The 18,675-nt window shown below is 42.5% G+C and overlaps 1 protein-coding gene across 3 annotated transcripts; it reads right to left on the reverse strand.

The window, feature by feature from the left end:
* Nucleotides 1-524: 524 nt before the first annotated feature.
* cep89 (centrosomal protein 89) lies at nucleotides 525-15,407 on the reverse strand. Of its 3 annotated transcripts, none has more exons than XM_028957129.1 (19): nucleotides 15,211-15,407; nucleotides 15,003-15,109; nucleotides 14,220-14,357; nucleotides 13,836-14,007; nucleotides 13,667-13,730; nucleotides 13,521-13,555; nucleotides 13,290-13,344; nucleotides 12,235-12,438; nucleotides 11,981-12,126; nucleotides 11,665-11,715; nucleotides 11,503-11,586; nucleotides 11,084-11,187; nucleotides 9,908-10,023; nucleotides 9,243-9,423; nucleotides 8,962-9,129; nucleotides 8,722-8,863; nucleotides 5,679-5,768; nucleotides 1,380-1,549; nucleotides 525-1,010 (listed from the first exon to the last, which is right to left on the reverse strand). In XM_028957129.1, the coding sequence occupies exons 1-19, from the start codon at nucleotides 15,256-15,258 to the stop codon at nucleotides 902-904; spliced, it is 2,184 nt and encodes a 727-aa protein (XP_028812962.1). In that variant the 5' UTR covers nucleotides 15,259-15,407; the 3' UTR covers nucleotides 525-901. The 3 variants fall into 3 exon arrangements, with proteins under 3 accessions (XP_028812962.1, XP_028812960.1, XP_028812963.1); XM_028957127.1 differs by having other exon boundaries at nucleotides 9,908-10,029; XM_028957130.1 differs by lacking the exon at nucleotides 15,003-15,109 and having other exon boundaries at nucleotides 9,908-10,029; nucleotides 15,211-15,349.
* Between the last annotated feature and the right edge of the window lie 3,268 nt (nucleotides 15,408-18,675).

Genomic DNA, 18,675 nt, shown 5'->3' on the forward strand with positions numbered 1-18,675 from the left:
CTGCTCAGTTCCTCTCCTTGGTGGAGATCAGGACCAGGGCAGACGACTAACTCCGCCCACAGCACAGTGCCGTGTACATTTAAAGGAGAACTAACTGTATTTACATTTACAGCATTTATCAGACGCGCTTATCCAGAGCGACTTACTATCAGTAGTTACAGGGACAGTCCCCCTGGAGACACACAAGGATGCAATGGTATTAAGTGAGATTTGAACGGTTGTTTAAGAGAGCTCATGAAAAATTATTTTAAAATATTAACTCTAGAGCACAATATACACAGCAAACAATAATTGGGGCAATAAAATGGCCGCCCACTGCTCACCAAGGGTGATGGTTAAAAGCAGAGGACACATTTCATTGTGTCACCTTGTACCGTGCTGTGTATCACAATGACAATCACTTCACTTTCAGTAATTGCATACAACACTGATTTAGATTGAGATTATAAAGATATTTGGACCTTTAATTTAACTGCGGAATACTTGGGATGTATTCAAGTATGAAATAAGACGAGTTACAAAAGTTAAAAAACTGAATATACTTTTAATGTATTGAATTCATATCATCATAACTGCTTTAGCATCTTACATGTTCAGAATTAGTAAAATATTCTGATGAGCTAATAGCAAACAATTTTTTCTCAAGGGGTGGAGGGATGCTTTACTTATGAAGACTGTGAAAGTTCACCAGCTGGTAGATAAGTACCTGTATTTACAGCAGTACAGCAAAGAAAAAAAAAAGCAGAGAGGCTGAGCTTCTGAGTTTTATGAAAGAAGATCTGACACCTGTTTCATGTCAACTGGTTTTCCACATCAGCCCAGCAGAAAGACATGAAAAGCTGTGCTTTATGTTTATTGAAGCTTATGTGCTTTATGTTTATGCGCTGCAGGGGGGACGGGTCTAGGAGCTTTCTGGCCGCTGGGGGGTCCTGTGCAGGGTGTGAATGCCCAGCAGTGCATTCTCCCTTGTTGCTGCCTCCCACACAACCTCCAGCTCGCCCTCCACCTCTCTGTGAGAAAGACAAGTGAGACAGGTGTTAGTGTCTGTTACAGATCTTCACACAACTCCTGAATACAGGCAGATTTTGTGTTTAAATAGTCCAAAGTGAGAAGCCACAAGTCATGGCTACAGGCTCCTCCCCTTTTAAAGTTTGTTTATATAAGGATCATTTGTTCATCTTCTTGGTGTCAGAAATAATTCTGAAAAAGCTGAGTGGGTAGTTGGCACCTCCTTCCCAACTTACATAAATGAGCAGATAACACTATATGATGTGTCTTAGAGACCCTGGTCACACCCCCAGCCTCATGTCCCCTCCCTTCCCGTTCCCTGCTTCTGCATAAGGTCTGTCACTTCCGCTGTGCGCTGACTCTGCAGTCACCTCTTCTGCTGCAGTGCCCTTTCCAAAGCCTCCTGCTTGTCCTGCAGCAGCCGTTGGAGGTGATGGATCTGGTGCTGGTAAGAAGCTGCCTTGCCTTCAAACTCCTGCTCCTGTTCCTCCAGCCGCTGGCCCATAGCACCCAGCCTGTCTGCTGTCTGTTTTCTGTACACCTGTGTGAGCGCAGGAAGAGAGACACGACTCTGCAGCAACTCAGCCATTAACAATGGATCTGCACCGCGCTCTGGAGACAAAGCCAGGTATGAAGATGAAGCTTCTGGAACTTCAGAACATTCAACAGTGCAATGTGAGGATAGACTCTGCATGCTAATACGACATGAATCCTGAAATCACGTGTACTTTTAAACTGTAAATATAAAGAGTGTATGCAGTGTGTGGTGTGGTGGTTGGAGGCAGGCAGCAGGGGAACATTTTTCATTTGACCCATCAAAAGATCATCTGTCTTTTCATTTCAAATCCCTGAGAGACAAACATGAAGATCTCACAACGGACACAAGACAGGCTATGAAATCCTTCATTAATATTGCATGACTTATTCTTTGTGACTTCACACTGAGTCCATGCCTTTATTCATTTAACATTTTACTACATGGAATAAACATTCCTCCAACACTTATTTTATTTAAGGCCAAGTTTGGGTTTGTAAGAAAGTAATATTCTTATGACTGTGAATGGACACACTTTTCCCATCTACCTTAATTTCATCATCTTTGTCCTATGTATGTATTGCTATCAAGCAATACATACAAGTGTTTTTTGACCTCTCCTGACAAGATAGCTCTCAAATGTCTATTGTTTCATTTTCTTTTTAGACAGACCTTTTACGTTATGTAATGTCAAGATTTTGAGTAAACAGTTAAACTTTACGAAGCTGTTTCTTAGACTGATTTCCACCACTACACCTATTGGGGAGTTTTTTCTTTTCTTGTACAAATACCTGATAGACTCAAGAACACTCTACTGTCATTCCAGTGGCCGCTTTTTCTTCCCATGTTTTTTTTTTTAAAACACACATTCTGCTTTCTTTTCTACTTCACTGTAAACGCTGTCTTTTTCTCCAAGAGATCTCATAACCCACCACCAGTATTCTGAAATATAAATAAATGCATAAATGGGGATTGAGGAAGTCATCTGTGTGACCAGACGGTGACATAGGAAACAGAAATAATAATAATAATAATAAGAAGAAATTATTTTGTCTCATTTTTATTAGTCAACAATATTACATAATAGATTTTCATTACAGTTATCATCACATGTTATCATCTTAACGTTGCGTGCAGAGGGTTCGTAAAACGGACGTAGATGACGCAGGGGATGGAGAGCAGGGGATCTTGATAACTACTCTCTTGTCAATGTGGCTCTTCCTCTGTTGTTGCCAAGCATATTTCACAGTCTCCTTGCTCTTTGTATTGACTGTTTGCATTTTTTTTGTTCAACGGATTTTTGGCTTTTTGCTCTGCCCTCGTCTGCTCTTGTTTGCCGATGCTCTCAACCTACTGCTCGGTCCTGGATTTTTCTTCTGGTTGCTTCTCTGGCCTGTTGGATGACCAGAGGGGATTGCTGCTTCCCCAGCACCATCTCTCTCCTTTCCCAAATGCTCTCCTCAGTGCCTGCATCACGGCAAGCATCCACGACCAGGCACACAAAGCCCTCCTGATCCACCCTGTGCTCCAGCCATGTCTGCATGTGCGCCACATCAAAACCCCCATGACATTTGTTGAGGAACCAACTTGTCAAAGAAATTTGACAAAAAATAACAATAGCAGTGACACTAGCAATAACACTGCTTCAGACTACAGCTACGAGAGCCCTGACCCGGAATGTCCGCAAATGCAGGAGACAAATGCAACTGTTCATCTTCACAAGTGATTGTGAATGGACAATTCACCAGTATCACTGGGAACCAATAAGATGGAAGAGATGGTCCACGACCTGATCTAGCTTCTATGTTCTATCATGCTCTAGCTTTTTTAATGTTTAAATCGGACCACCTAAATAAATTGTTTCACCACCTTCTGGCAATAATGTACTCAAACATCTATAAAGAAAATTATAGACAAACAATTAAGCCACATAATCATAACAGCATATTATCATATGACACTCACAGGTTATAAATGGGAAAAAAGCTTGTATTTGTGCCACCATGGGAAAGCAGAATTCAGCTACCATTCAAGTATTAAATATATAGTAAGGGATGTTTAATTTATTAATGATATAATTTACCTAGTTGAGTATTTTGAATACGAGTAATTATCTCCACTTTTGTAAATAATCTATTTTTGCCATAATGAAGGCATCTTGAGGTCAACATTTGTTGTTTGCCCATGATTAAAAAAAATTCTGACTTCCCTGTTATAATATCAGATTTAAACTTTCAGGAAGACTGTGGAAGGACATGGTAATCTACTGATCACTACTGATGATCTATTATTTTGTGTGTAGTGTATTACTAACATGAACTTGTCTTTTAGCAGATTCTGAGATATTCAAGAGCAGCATTCAAAAAGAAGCTGGTTATAATCTCAACAATGTTGAGCTGCAATGTCATATCTGCTACCAGATGTACAGTGCACACAGTCGCAAACCCAAAATTCTGGACTGCTTACACCGGGTGTGTGCTCACTGCCTCACCAAGATGAACACTGGCTATATCAGCTGCCCTTTCTGTCGCAATGTGACACCAGTGTCTGGCTGTAATGTGGCAAACCTACCGGAGGACACCAATATTATGTCCAGACTGGTCTCCATGGACAGGTCATGGAGTTCTGATCACATCGAAGACGTGATCCTGAGTCCTAAAAGCCTGGCAGAAAAGGGCTGTGCCACTCGTGAAGGCTCCACATGCCTGGTCATCACTATAATGGAGGTGCGACAAGATGTCCTGCAGCAGTCAACCAGTCCAAATGGCAATGACAGTCCTGACACTGTGTCCACAAGCACTGAGAGCCAACCAGGTATTCAAAGCTGCAATGGGGTGCCTCGTGTGTTGGTGTGGTTACTGGGGTTCCTTCATTTTGGATCCTTACCCCTGGGCATTTATCTCTTGGTCATTCAGAGAGTCACACTTGGCATTGTGTGTGTGAGTCTGGTGCCCTCCAGCCTGACTGTGTGTTTAGTGTATTGGATCTGCCAATGCTTATGCCAAGACTCCAGGTTTTAAATGATAGAAAAACTTTAGTATCAAGAAGGTTTCCTTCTCTGAAGATGATCATAAATCATGGTTATGTTTGAGGCTTCTATCATGTAAGCAGGTAATCACACTGTATGCTTTGTTATATGTTAATGTGCTACACAGTATGCTGCAGTCATGCAGTGTCATGAATCAATCCAAAATGAAAAGAAATTAAGGTTTTCTGCAGAATTATTTCACAAATAATCTCTGAATGCAATATTACACATGTAAGATAGATAATTGTCTATTGTACCAGTTTAAGTGAAGTAAACCTGCTCTTTTTTTGTTTTGCTACTTTTGGTAAATGAAAGCTCCTCTGAACATTGTTCATTAAAGCTATGTGCATTTAAAATTTCTGATTTCTGATAACTTCACACATAGTATAACACAGCATGGTCCAGTGGACAAGATAAGATTGGATAATTCTTTATTTGTCCCACAAGTTTTGATTGCCTCACCTGCACTGGTAAGAAGTCCAATGACTTTGTCTAATGAACTTGTCAGCCACCTAAATATGATGCCCTATTTTCTACATGATTTCTTTACAATCAATAGTTACAGGGACACAATAAATAGTAGGAAGTGGGATTTGACAACTGTGATTTTGTGGCCATCTGGTTCACTGAAAGTGTGCCATCCACTAGACAACTACCAGCCAAGAATTATATCTGAAAATGTAAATAATAATAAGTGCAATCTTGCATGAGCCAGAAGTACAATCTTGCAGGGCAGACCTGGACATTCCTACCAGTCAACCAAGAAACACACTTTTATTTAACTGATTAAATTAGTCCTCTAGCTATTTTATTGTAATGCTCTTTACACTAGATGAGCAGAAAAAGTATTGATACAAAATAAAGCAGCAAGAAGTTAAATGAAAACCAAAAGGAGACAATAGAACACTTGTACAGCATAGAGGTACAGCAGATTTTAAGGTTCTTCTTTTTCCAAATTATATAAGATACTGTTAAAAGGCAGCTCAAAAAATACCCAATTTCAGTATATATCATTTTATTACATGTTGTAATGTAATAAGGTAACCAAGGGCACATAAATGTGACTCATTTGTTTGTGTATGATGAATTCAGAAGTCCAAATCCTACCTTGAACTTTTCCTGGAGCTTTCCAAGCTGCACTGTGCCCTGGATGATGCGGGAAACCACACCATGCTTGTCCTTCTCCTGAGCAGAGGCCTGGGTGGAAGATAGAAGGGGAGAGGCGGAGCTTCAGAAAGCAGTTTAGAGTTCAATACAGATCATGAGCTCAGGGGGGTTAAAAACTGAAACAATAATCCATTCACATACATACATTGTGTGTGTGTATAAAGATTGGACACACCGGTGTTTTCTTTATTTTTATGACCATTTACATTGGTAGATTCTAACTGAAGGCATCAAAACTATGAATGAACACATGTGGAGTTATGTACTTAATAAAAAAAGGTGAAATAACTGAAAACATGTTTTATATTCTAGTTTCTTCAAAATAGCCTCCCTTTGCTCCGATTACTGCTTTGTACACTCTTGGCATTCTCTCGATGAGCTGAAATGGGTGACTACCTCTTGAAGGAGTTCCCAGAGATGTTTAGCACTTGTTGGCCCCTTTGCCTTCACTCTGCGGTCCAGCTCACCCCAAACCATCTCAATTGGGTTCAGGTCAAGTGACTGTGGAGGCCAGGTCCGCACTCAACCACTCTCCTTCTTGGTCAAATAGCCCTTACACAGCCTGGAGGAGTGTTTGGGGTCATTGTCCTGTTGAACATAATCCAACTAAACGCACACCGGATGGGATGGCATGTCGCTGCAGGATGCTGTGGTAGCCATGATGGTTCAGTGTGCCTTCAATTTTGAATAAATTCCCAACAGTGTCACCAGCAGAACACCCACACACCATCACACCTCCTCCTCCAAGCTTCACAGTGGGAACCAGGCATGTGGAATCCATCCGTTCACCTTTTCTGCATCTCACACAAAGACACGGCAGTTGGTTCTCAAATTTGGACTCATCAGACCAAAGCACCGATTTCCACAGGTCTAATGTCCATTCCTTGTGTTTCTTGGCCCAAACAAATCTCTTCTGCTTGTTGCCTCTCCATAGCAGTGGTTTCCTGGCAGCTATTTGACTATGAAATCCTGATTCGCACAGTCTCCTCCTACCAGTTGTTAGAGATGGGTCTGCTGCTAGAACTCTGTGGCATTTTTCTGGTCTCTGATCTGAGCTGCTGATTACTTGCGGTTTCTGAGGCTGGTGACTCAGATGAACTTGTCTTCAGATGCAGAAGTTACTCTTGGTCTTCCTTTCCTGGGTCAGTCCTCATGTGTGCCAGTTTTGTTGTAGCGCTTTATGGTTTTTGCGACTCCACTTGGGGATACAATTAAATTTTCCAGACTGACTGACCTTAATTTCTTAAAGTAATGATGGCCACTCCTTTTTCTTTAGTTAGCTGCTTGGTTCTTGCCATAATATAAAATTTAACAGTTATCCAATAGGCTGTTGGCTGTGTTGTAACCTGACCTCTGCACAACACAACTGATGGTCCCGACCCCATTGATAAAGCAAGAATTTCCACTAATTAACCCTGATAAGGGACACCTGTGACGTGAAAACCATTTCAGGTGACGACCATCATGGAGAGAATGCCAAGAGTGTGCAAAGCAGTAATCAGAGCAAAGAAACTAGAATATAAAACGATGGAGGAAATAATTATTTGACCCCTCGCAGATTTGTCCAATGACAAAGAAATGCTTTTCATTTTAATGGTAGGTCCAATGACAAAGAAATGATTATCATTTTAATGGTAGGTTTATTTTAACAGTGACAGATAGCACACAAAAAAATAATAAATAAAAGATAGAAACTGATTTGCATTTCATTGAGTGAAATAAGTATTTGAACCCATACCAACCTTTAAGAGTTCTGGCTCCCACAGAGTGGTTAGACACGCCTACTCAGTTAGTCACCCTCATTAATGACACCTGTATTAACTAGTCACCTGTATAAAAGACACCTGTCCACAGACTCAATCAGGCAGATTCCAAACTCTGCAACATGGGAAAGACCAAAGAGCTGTCCAAGGATGTCAGAGACAAAATTGTAGACCTGCACAAGGCTGCAATGGGATACAAAACCATTAGCAAGAAGCTGGGAGAGAAGGGGACAACTGTTGCTGCAATTGTTCGAAAATGGAAGGAGCACAAAATGACCATCAATCGACCTCGGTCTGGGGCTCCACGCAAGATCTCACCTCGTGGGGTCTCAATGATTCTGAGAAAGGTGAGAAATCATCCTAGAACTACACGGGAGGAGTTAGTTAATGGTCTCAAAGTAGCTGGGACCACAGTCACCAAGAAAACCATTGGAAACACATTACACCACAATGGATTAAAATCCTGAAGTGCTCACAAGGTCCCCCTGCTCAAGAAGGCACATGTGCAGGCCCGTCTGACGTTTGCCAATGAACACCTGAATGATTCAGAGAGTGACTGGGAGAAGGTGCTGTGGTCAAATGAGACCAAAATTTAGCTCTTTGGCATTAACTCAACTCGCCGTGTTTGGAGGAAGAAAAATGCTGCCTATGACCCCCAAAACACCGTCCCCACTGTCAAGCATGGAGGTGGAAACATTTTGCTTTGGGGGTGTTTTTCTGCTAAGGGCACAGGACCACTTCACCGCATCAACAGGAAAATGGACGGAGCCATGTATCGTAAAATCCTCAGCGACAACCTCCTTCCCTCTGCCAGGAAATTGAAAATGGGTCATGGATGCAAATCACTCTCTACCATTTATTTAAAGTTATTTTTTCAATTTTCCTTCTGTCACTGTTAAAATAAATGTACCATTAAAATGATACTGTTCTGAGATTTTTAATTTCTTTGTCAATTTACAAAATCTGCGAGGGGTCAAATAATTATTTCCTCCACTGTGACTCCATATGTGTTCATTCATAGTTTTGATGCCTTCAGTGAGAATCTACCAACGTAAATGGTCATGAAAATAAAGAAAACACATTGAATGAGAAGGTGTGTCAACTTTTGGCCTGTAGTGTGTGTGTGTGTGTGTGTACATATATCTGTAATAATTCCTTGTTGAATAGTAATGAAAATAAATAAGCTAAATTATTTTTTTTCATACGATTTTTCACCTTACCATGACAATAAGACTATCCCTTTCCTGAATCGTCTTTTCAGCCAGGGTCATCACATTGGCCATTTGCTGTAGGGCTGACAGCTCATTTTCAATCGATTCCTCCACATGCTTTCTTAGAAGCGCAGTCTTCTTCTGGGCTTTCCTGTAAGGTTAAAGCTTTACAAGGATGTATGACATTTCTCAGAATTACTACTTTTGTAAGCCCTTGTAATTCATTTCCATGTTCCATGTAGACAGCACCTGTTGGCTTGGCGTGACATGTCTAGCTCCGCCTCCAGGCTCTTCAAACTGGCAGTGAGCCCAACTCTCTCTAGGACTAAAGTCTTCTTCTCTGACTGTAGAGATGCAACTCTGGCCAGCAGGTCATCCGCCTCTGTCCTGTGCCTTTTCTCCTCATCCTCCAGTGTTCTAAGCAATCAAAACAATAGTATGTTTAACTGTACTGAGTGATATGCAGATGAGTAAAATGATCAGGTCTAATCATCTTTCTGTGTATTTTGTGTGCTTTGGTGTGTACCCACTGTTTGAGTTTTGTAGTGGCCGCATTGTGATGGTCCCAGGAGACTGTGTTGTCCAGGCTGGCTCGGGCTTGATGGTGTTGGGTCTGCAGAGACCGCAACTCCCTCTGTGCTGCCTCCAGCTCCTGCTGTAGCTTCTGATTATCTGTCTCCAGCAGCATGAGCTGCTTTGTCACTTTAGAGACTGGGAAGAAATAATAAAAAAAAATGAATACATTTTATTTCTCATTTATTAAAGTCCATTTAGCAGTCCATTTTCCTATATTTTACATTCACTACATGCTTAATTCACTGCCTGGCCAAAAAAAGTCAACATTTAGATTTAAAAGGGCATCAGAAAATATGCACTTTTCATGCATACTGTACAAGCCTGTGGAGTTATGATCGGGGGTGGCTGCAGTAGGTCAGGACTGAGTTCAGCAGCATTGTGATAATAAATGATAACAGCTGGTACCTGAATATGCTGAATGACCATATTTTTTCATTAATTGATTCTTTTCTTTCCACATGAGCAAAGTAGGGCTACTTTACAAGCCTTAGTGCCACAAAATAGTTTAATGATGACTGGTCACACCTGACATATGGGATCACTGTTGGCTGAGCCTAGCCTGTGGATTCATCACTGTAGTATGACACATTGTTGTATTGAGTAGTGGGGTGCAGCGTACCCTCCTGTTGGTGTCGGGTGCGGGCCTCTTTGGCTTTTGTGTGCTGAACCTCCAGCTGCTCAATTAGCACCTTGTTCTCCTGCAGTACAAGCCTAGCCTGGTCCTGTAGTTGTCTCCTGGCGCTCAGAGTAAAAAAATTACAAACAAGCAAGCATTTCATTGTTGAGTTTTAGGTTGGAAGTTCCAAATCAGCATTTGGCTACTCAAGTTGAACGTGAAGTTGTCATTGTGAAACACGGCAGCACAGTACACAATGAAATGTGTCCTCTGTATTTAATCATCGCCCTTGGTGAGCAGGGTGCGAGGACGGGACAGTGGCACCTTTTGGCGGTTTAGGATTCAAACCAGCAACCTTTTCATTACAGGGCCGCTTCCTTACCTGCCAGGCCACCACTGCCTTTACCCACTTAAGTACCGCAAGGCAATCACCAAAGGGATGGCAAAAACAGTTAAGCAACTAGCTTATTTGATCCCCACTTACATTACTTAGAGCAGTGGTGGACTAGCGGATAAGAAGCGGCCCAGTGATCAGAAGGTTGCCTGTTCGAATCCTGATCCGCCAAGGTGCCACTGAGGTTCAACTGAGCAAAGTACCGTCCCCACACACTGCTCCCTGGGCACCTGTCATGACTGCCCACTGCTCACCAAGGTGATGGGTTAAAAGCAGAGGACACATTTCGTTGTCACCATGTGCTGTGTTGCAGTGTATCACAATGACACTCACTTCACATTCACTTTCATTATATATGTGGAACTTCAGACTCATAACTGCCTGTCTTACCACAAATGATAGGGCTTTTGATCTAATGCGTCAGTGCATGCATTATTTTACATCATCTTCCAGAGCCCAAGTAGTCAATAGTCAAAACTATTGAAAAAAACATTTTAATTGTGAAAAACAGAAAAACTTTTAAATATAATGTAATATTGTTCTCGCTTAACTCAGTCAAAAAACACATTCTTACGGTGAAGAGCAGATTAAACCACTTTCAACTGTAAAAAGCTACAGAATGGTACCAGTGTTGTTCTTGGTACTAATAAATGCTCTGGATAAATAAACTGGAGACATCTGGGGACACTTTTTATGGATGTCTGGTAAAAGCAAAAATAAAAACTGAAGAAAACACATTGTTACTGGTGTCTTGCGCTTTTCTGTGCATCTGTGCAAACACTCACCATTCTTTATGACTGATCCCACTGCTCTTCCCCAGCTGCTCATGCAGTTTCTCATTCTCTCTTATCACCTCCTCAGTGCGCATTCTGAACTTTATCAGCTCCTCCTGATTCAGTGGAAGAAAGAAATGAAGAACACCATGCCTACCTCATGGTCTGTAGTTACAAATAGGATATCTGGATATTTTCTGATTCCAATCAGTCACTCAAAAAGTAACAAAGTGACAGGTGGCAAGGAAAAGCTCCCTTAGATAAAATATAAATAATCCTATGAGGAAACCCCTCACTGCCCTGGTTAAAGACTAAAACAAATCCATATTCTAGTTCAGCCCTTGCCAGCAATTAATTTACAGCATTTATCATACGCCCTTATCCAGAGTGACTTACATTCAGTAGTTATATTAGTATATTAGTACACGAACCTCACAGGCCTGTAGGTGAGCATCTTTATCTGTAAGACGATCTTCATATGCCAGTAAAAGAGGGGACAAGTATTTCATGTCCAACTGAGGGAATTAAAAAGAGTCACATATATTTAAAAACTGATAAGCTTAGTCAGGATTCAGTGCAACAGTCTCACTCACCAGCCATGGAGGTGATGAACCTTTCAATGGCAGGCCACCGCTTCTGTCATTCTGTTCCCAGCGAGGCAATGAAAGGGAAATTAGAGATTATTTTGGTAGCTGAGCAACATCAAAAAATACTACGAAACAAACATAAGCCAGTTACCAGTAAATAGTGTCATTTTTAGTGTCCTGTGGTGGGCTGATGCCCTACCCAGGGTGTGTCAATGCCTCTGGCACTCATGACTCTAATATGGATTAGTTATTGAAAGTGAGTTGAGTGTCATTTGTCAATTGAGTACCTAGACGGCCCATTTCTGTGAACAAAAGAAGATACCTCTTTTTGTGGGGCTCTGAACTTGGTCTGGTAACGGCTTAGCTCCACATTGAGCCGATGTACTGTCAGTTTCAGGCCATCATTCTCATCCACCAGCTCCTGTGCCTGTTGCCTCAAAGCCTGTAATTCCTGCTGTGTCTTTTTACCTTTTAACCAAAAAGATGATAACATAAACAATTTCCATATGCTACTCCTAAAAGCACTCTTTAAAAATCCCAGGAGGTTATCTTTCACCCTGTCTTCATAATTCTCACCTGCAGGAGGGCTTGTGTTCTTGCAGGCTCTGCTGAGCTCCAGCTCCAGATGCTGGATGTGCTCCTGCTTCCTGTGAAGCTGCAGGGCCTGCTTGTGGTTGTTCTTCTCCAGGGCTTGTCTTTCCTCATTCAGTTCCTGGTTCTTCTCCCTCAGAAACCTCAAGAGCTCCTTCTGCTCTTGTTCATTAATATCTGCACCTACAGCTGCAAACCCCAAGCACACCATAAGTTCATGTGACCTGATGTCAGGAGAAGCTGCCTGGTGGGAGATACACACATGTTAAACACAAACATGCAAACTAATAGCGCAATTTTTTAACACATTTTGTTCTTTGCACCGTGTGCTGTGCTACAGTGTTTCACAATGACAATCACTTCACTTTCACTTATGCACTGCCAAATAATTTGGAGGCAGCTGTGAAATCGGAACTACAGGCACCTCACCTCACCTGTCCTCGCAGGCAACAGGTGTTAGAAATGGTGTTCAAAGAGGGCACTTTTTTCATAAAAACAGGTGTCAATCACTTAATTTTTTCTTTTTTTTTCTGACTATGAGGCGCCAAACTCTGCTAGCATCAGTGCGTGAGAGACCATTCAAAGAGAGTGTTCAGTTTTTTGTTTTTTTTTATTATCAAATGTCTCAGCATCGCGTGACACAATGAATTGATTATGAAATTTGTTGCCAACTCTTTTAGTAATCGATTTTAATCGATTGTTGCAGCCCTATTAATAAGTTCAATTATTATGTAACATAATTTTTGGCAATAAATTAAATGAGCTGAGCTGTAAGAGCAAACTGAAGCCTATTTTTCTGATTAGCCTTAATGAAAAGTGAAAGTGAAGTGATTGTCATTGTGATACGCTACAGAACAGCACACGGTGACACAACAAAATGTGTCCTCTGCTTTTAACCCATCACCCTCAGTGAGCAGTCATGACAGACGCCCGGGGAGCAGAGTGTGGAGACGGTGCTTCTACATGGATAAAAGGAACAATTTCCACTAAGTGTATAATGGTTTACATTTTTGGTGAGTGTGGTGCATGTACACTATTACCTGGAGATGCCATCATCTTTGAAAATTCATTTCTTGACTGTTTTGGAGAGAATGACTAATAAAGAGAGAATGATGGGAAATATAAGCTTATTGTAACACTGTTACAAAAGTGTAGGTTTTCATGCTGAAGTACTATAATATATACAGTTCTTATGTCTACTTTATTCTATTTCTGCAAATTGATCGCCTAAACCATATATCATGCACCTTAATAAGAATTTTTGTCCTTACCTTTTCAAGTATATCCTGTTGAATGTTAACTTTGTCTGCACAAAATATCACAAAATATCATCAGGAAAGTGCTCGCACCAGTAAAGCAGCAACAAATGTATGTCAATTCGCCTGCAGAAATCAAATGACAGGTTCCCTTGACTGACCCTCTGTTCGCAGTGGAGACACTACATCAAGTGAGGTATCCTCTGTCTGGTCATCTGCTTCAGACTGTGCAGCAAGAGGAGGTAATGATAAACCATTTTATTACACATTTCATTAAATAACACACATGAATTAAAAAGAGAAATGCTGATGTCATATCCAGTGTCACACCTGCTTTAGTGGCAGTGCATACACTGGTTCTGCAGCTGGGACTCGCTCAGATCTTTCTAAAGACTGGTAAACATGTCCATTTTCATCACACTCATCCTCCTCCTCATCTTCATCAGAATGGGAAGGAGAAAGAAGATGGGGACTGGCAGTCGTGGATTCCATCCATCTGTCTCTAAAAGAACAAATAACATTTTAAAATTAGAGTACAAATTATTTTAGGTACCAACATGAAACTATATGACCCTGGCAAATTCTTTACAATTCACTGCACATAATGATGCATAATGGACCATGGACCATTATATAATGGACAATGACAGGTCCTGCGTGCTAAATCCAGCACCAGGGAACCCAATCCACAAGACAAATAAAAAGGACTGGTACCTGGTGTAAAATGCAGTACTGGAGCAGGGGTCCGAGGGAGCGCAGTCGCTTTCAGAGTAGGACCTCTGCCTTGCTGGTGGAATTGCTACTGTACGCCCGGTCAGTGAAGAAGTCAAAATGGCAGCGGCTAAAGCAGATCTGTAATACAGAGAGCATCCCAAGATGGCAATGAGTTATTATTGAATCATTCACAGAAAAAAAAATAATAATACTAAAGCAACTTATTTCACTGGAGGTTTTGCATAAACTCAACTTTTCAGAAATAAATCAAGTAAACTAATATAGTTGTGTGGACTTACAAATGACTTATAACATAGCAACAGTCCACAAACTCAATGTTTTTGGTTCTAACAATTAAAATGGCATTGACCTTAACTTTTTTTTATTTAACTCAGTTTACTTGATGGTGCCAGATTTACCGAGATTTACCCATAAGGTCAAACTCCAACTTGCAATTCTGATCTGAATCCAATATGAGTTTCCTGCTGGAACTGTCACAGCCCTGCTATAGATTTATAAAAAATAAAGCAGAACTGAGCACAGGACAAGCTCTTTTTTCAAGCTGCAGCTCTCTAAGCTCCCCATCTTTTGTAAAGTGGACAAAATACAGAATAGAGGTAATGCAGAGTAGGAATGGCATGGACGGTACCCGGGTCTCTCGTGGTTAAATGGAGGGTAAAAGCGTCTGTCTGGAGTTAATAAAAAGAGTAGGAGACTCGGCGGGGACAGTACCCGGGTCTCTCGTGGTTAAATGGAGGGTAAAAGGGAGGGTGTGTTTGGTACCTGGGTCTCTCGGGAGAAGGGTGCGGGCTGCGAGGAGGAGGCGTGCGGGGAACAGCGGGTCTGGGTGCGATGGTGGCCGCAGGCATCAGACCATGCGCTATGTGCTTCTAAACAAAATACATTTTCAACATTAAACGCCAGCACAAAGCAAGCAGGCATTTATTCCAACTGTGACGTAGGAATGAAGCAAAATGAAATGAAAACTCACGAATTGTTTCCTCCCGCTCTTCCTGAAACTAAAATTGAATTTTGACATCTTCGCTAAAATATGTCCCCGCCTCACAAACTATGTGACAAGTCACATAAAGACTGCGCTACGAAATGTAACTTTGTCACACAACGCGTCGTCCCAGCTGAGGCGTGAGGACGCTTTTCACTAGAAACCAGCTCCGCAGCAACAGGCGACGTGATTGGCTGAGGCGGCGCCGCATCCAATCAGCGCTCGACTTACATGATCTTAGCAACGCCACCGGACTTCGAGGCAGTGGCGTAGCTGTGGGGCGGCTGGTGGCGGCCGTGGGGGAGCTGTGGGGCGGCCGGTGGCGGAGCTGTGGGGCGGCCGGTGGCGGCCGTGGGGGAGCTGTGGGGCGGCCGGTGGCGGAGCTGTGGGGCGGCTGGTGGCGGCCGTGGGGGAGCTGTGGGGCGGCTGGTGGCGGCCGTGGGGGAGCTGTGGGGCGGCTGGTGGCGGCCGTGGGGGAGCTGTGGGGCGGCCGGTGGCGGAGCTGTGGGGCGGCCGGTGGCGGAGCTGTGGGGCGGCCGGTGGCGGAGCTGTGGGGCGGCTGGTGGCGGCCGTGGGGGAGCTGTGGGGCGGCCGGTGGCGGAGCTGTGGGGCGGCCGGTGGCGGAGCCGGTGGCGGAGCTGTGGGGCGGCCGGTGGCGGCCGTGGCGGAGCTGTGGGGCGGCCGGTGGCGGAGCTGTGGGGCGGCCGGTGGCGGAGCTGTGGGGCGGCCGGTGGCGGAGCTGTGGGGCGGCTGGTGGCGGCCGTGGGGGAGCTGTGGGGTGGCTGGAGGATGGCGTGCCTCGGTATGGTCTACGTTTCCGCACTTTGCGGCGAAACGGTTTGGTGAACAGATACAGTTGTATATCAAAATTTTGTGTCCTTTAATGCCCAAAACAATAAATAATAAATGGAAAATTCTACTTTTTCATCTTAAAATCTTTTTTGTTTTAAGACTCCTATCTTCCATCGTCATCTGTCTCTATAAGACCCTCTATGACACTCAATTTGCCACCAAGCAAGTGAACTTCCTTTTACCCATCTATAAATTAAGTATACTAGATATATAAAATAGATATTTATGAATGGTGAGTCTAATTATTTGTTATGAATATCACATTTCAATGTGTAAATTGTGTAGTTGATTCATCAAACTAGAGAATTGTTGTAGTTCAAAAGAGAAAGGACGAGTGGGTTTTATGCAAAGTTTATATCTCATGGTAATGCAATGGGGCTCAGAAATGCATGTCTCAAATATGAAAATTATGTTCTGTGGTGTAATATGTATTACATCAAAGTACTTGAAAGCGAAGTGATTGTCAACACATTTGTGAAACACTGCAGGACAGCACACGTTGTCACGGTGAAACGTGTCCTCTGTATTTAACCATCAACCTTGGTGAGCAGTGGGCAGCCATGACAGGCGCCTCGGTTGGGAGTTTAGCCCAGGCTCATAGACAGTGGAATTTGAATGTAATCAATTATTTAGTAAGATTACAACCAAATTGTAATTAAAATATGAGTAACTGTGTTTTATGTAATGTCCTGCACCTTTTCCTATTTGATGAATGGCAACTGTGATTAGTATGATTATATTATACAGTACAGGCCAAAAGTCTGGACACACCTTCAATGTGTTTTCTGTATTTTTATGACCATTTATGTTGGTAGATTCTGACTGAAGGCATCAAAACTATGAATGAACACATGTGGAGTTATGTACTTAACAAAAGTGGAGATCTGGCCTCTACAGTCACCAGCCTCCTCTGCTTCAGTCTTCTTCCATCTCAAGAAACTCTGCCATCTCTTGGTTCAGCTTTCTCCTTAAAACCTGTTTCCAACAGTTTACTCTACATTGCCTTTTCCGCCTTGAGAATCTTCATCTCTTCCTCCATTTTTTCCTTCATCTGATCTGTCACAGCTTTAAGCTAAAAAATCTTTAAGGACATGGGGCGCTGTCGCAGGGGTGGAGCTGTCCATGGGGCTGCTGGAGCACCCAGACTGGAGGGCCAGAGGCTGGAGAGGAGAAGTCAGGCAGGGGTTGAAGAGCAAATACAAACAGTTAAGGAATATCCAACACCAGGCCAGCAACACAAGTATCAAATCCAGGAACGGCTCACACGACATGAATCAATGAAGAGTTTGCATTGTTGTGTTTTACATCTCGTCCTTTCATGCCGGTCTCCCCCCAGCTTTACAGGGGATCCACGCCCCCCCCCGGTGGTCCAGCGGAGTAGCAGCAGCCACGACACTCTGTCTTTTATTATCCTGCTACATTCAATTGTGCCAGCTGGGTCAACTGAGGGTAGTAATGTGTGATCATTAATCTAGCTAGATAAATGCGATCAAACACAATCATTTCAATAATTTGATGTCTCAGCACAAATCTTTTTCTCCTTCTCACTCAGTTTCCTATCAGCCTGCAGAATTATTTTAGAATCAACACTCAACACTAGATTTATAGAAGAAAAGATAAGATAAGATCAACCTTTATTAGTCCCACAAGTGGGAAATTGCATTTGTCACGGCAGAAAGTGGATAGAAACAGAGGTAATAGCAGCAAAAAAATAAATATGTATATGTCTATATCTACAAATGTACAATTGAAATCTACACATGTGCAAAGGGTACACCTGTACAGTTGGTAATTACCTTGGTGTATTGGTCTGTGTGTGTGTGTGGTCAACTGTGAGGTCTTTGTTGTAGAGTCTGACAGCGGTTGGAAGAAAAGACCATCTGAACCTGAGGATAACGAGAATTCTCACAATAATGACCATGAGATGTTCTGATAAGGTGACTGATTGGTAAGATTGTTGTATTTCTTTACAGTGTTTTCCAGGTTTTGCATAGAACCTCCTCTTCAGCTTCTCGGTCAGACGTGACAGAAGTGCTTCACAAGTTGTCTTAGATCACTGATCATTTTGGTGCAAATATCCTTCAAAGAGTTTATTTACGTCTACCTAAAACGTAACACGGTGACACAAGAACAAGACATGGTGCTCCACTGTCACTGTCTATCCCCACCCCATGTCAGTGTGTACTTTACTTTACTTTACTTTATTTAGCAGACGCTTTTATCCAAAGCGACTTACAAGAGGAAGACACCAGCAATTCTCATTCGATTTCTATAGAATTTTGAGTTTACAAAACTAAGAGCCCTGATAAGGCCGAACTTGTCAGCAAAGCGCATGCTCGGAGATTGTTAAGTGCTAGACGAAGAAAAAATGATTATGTATATATATATTTTTGTATTGTTTTGTGCAATGTGTATGCATGTGCGTGTGCAATGTGTACGACTTTGTCAGATGATTTAACATTAATACGAGGTCCCCTGGCCTGTCTATGGTCCTGCAGTGGCTAGAAATGGCAACAGATGTAAAGAGGGGTCATTCTGCTTCACCGTTCAGAGAGCAGCAGCTCAGATGATCGGATCTGGAATTTGTCCTTTTATGATGTA

The sequence above is a fragment of the Denticeps clupeoides genome, chromosome 16 (genome assembly GCF_900700375.1).
Source record: "Denticeps clupeoides chromosome 16, fDenClu1.1, whole genome shotgun sequence".
NCBI classification, from domain to species: Eukaryota; Metazoa; Chordata; class Actinopteri; order Clupeiformes; family Denticipitidae; genus Denticeps; species Denticeps clupeoides.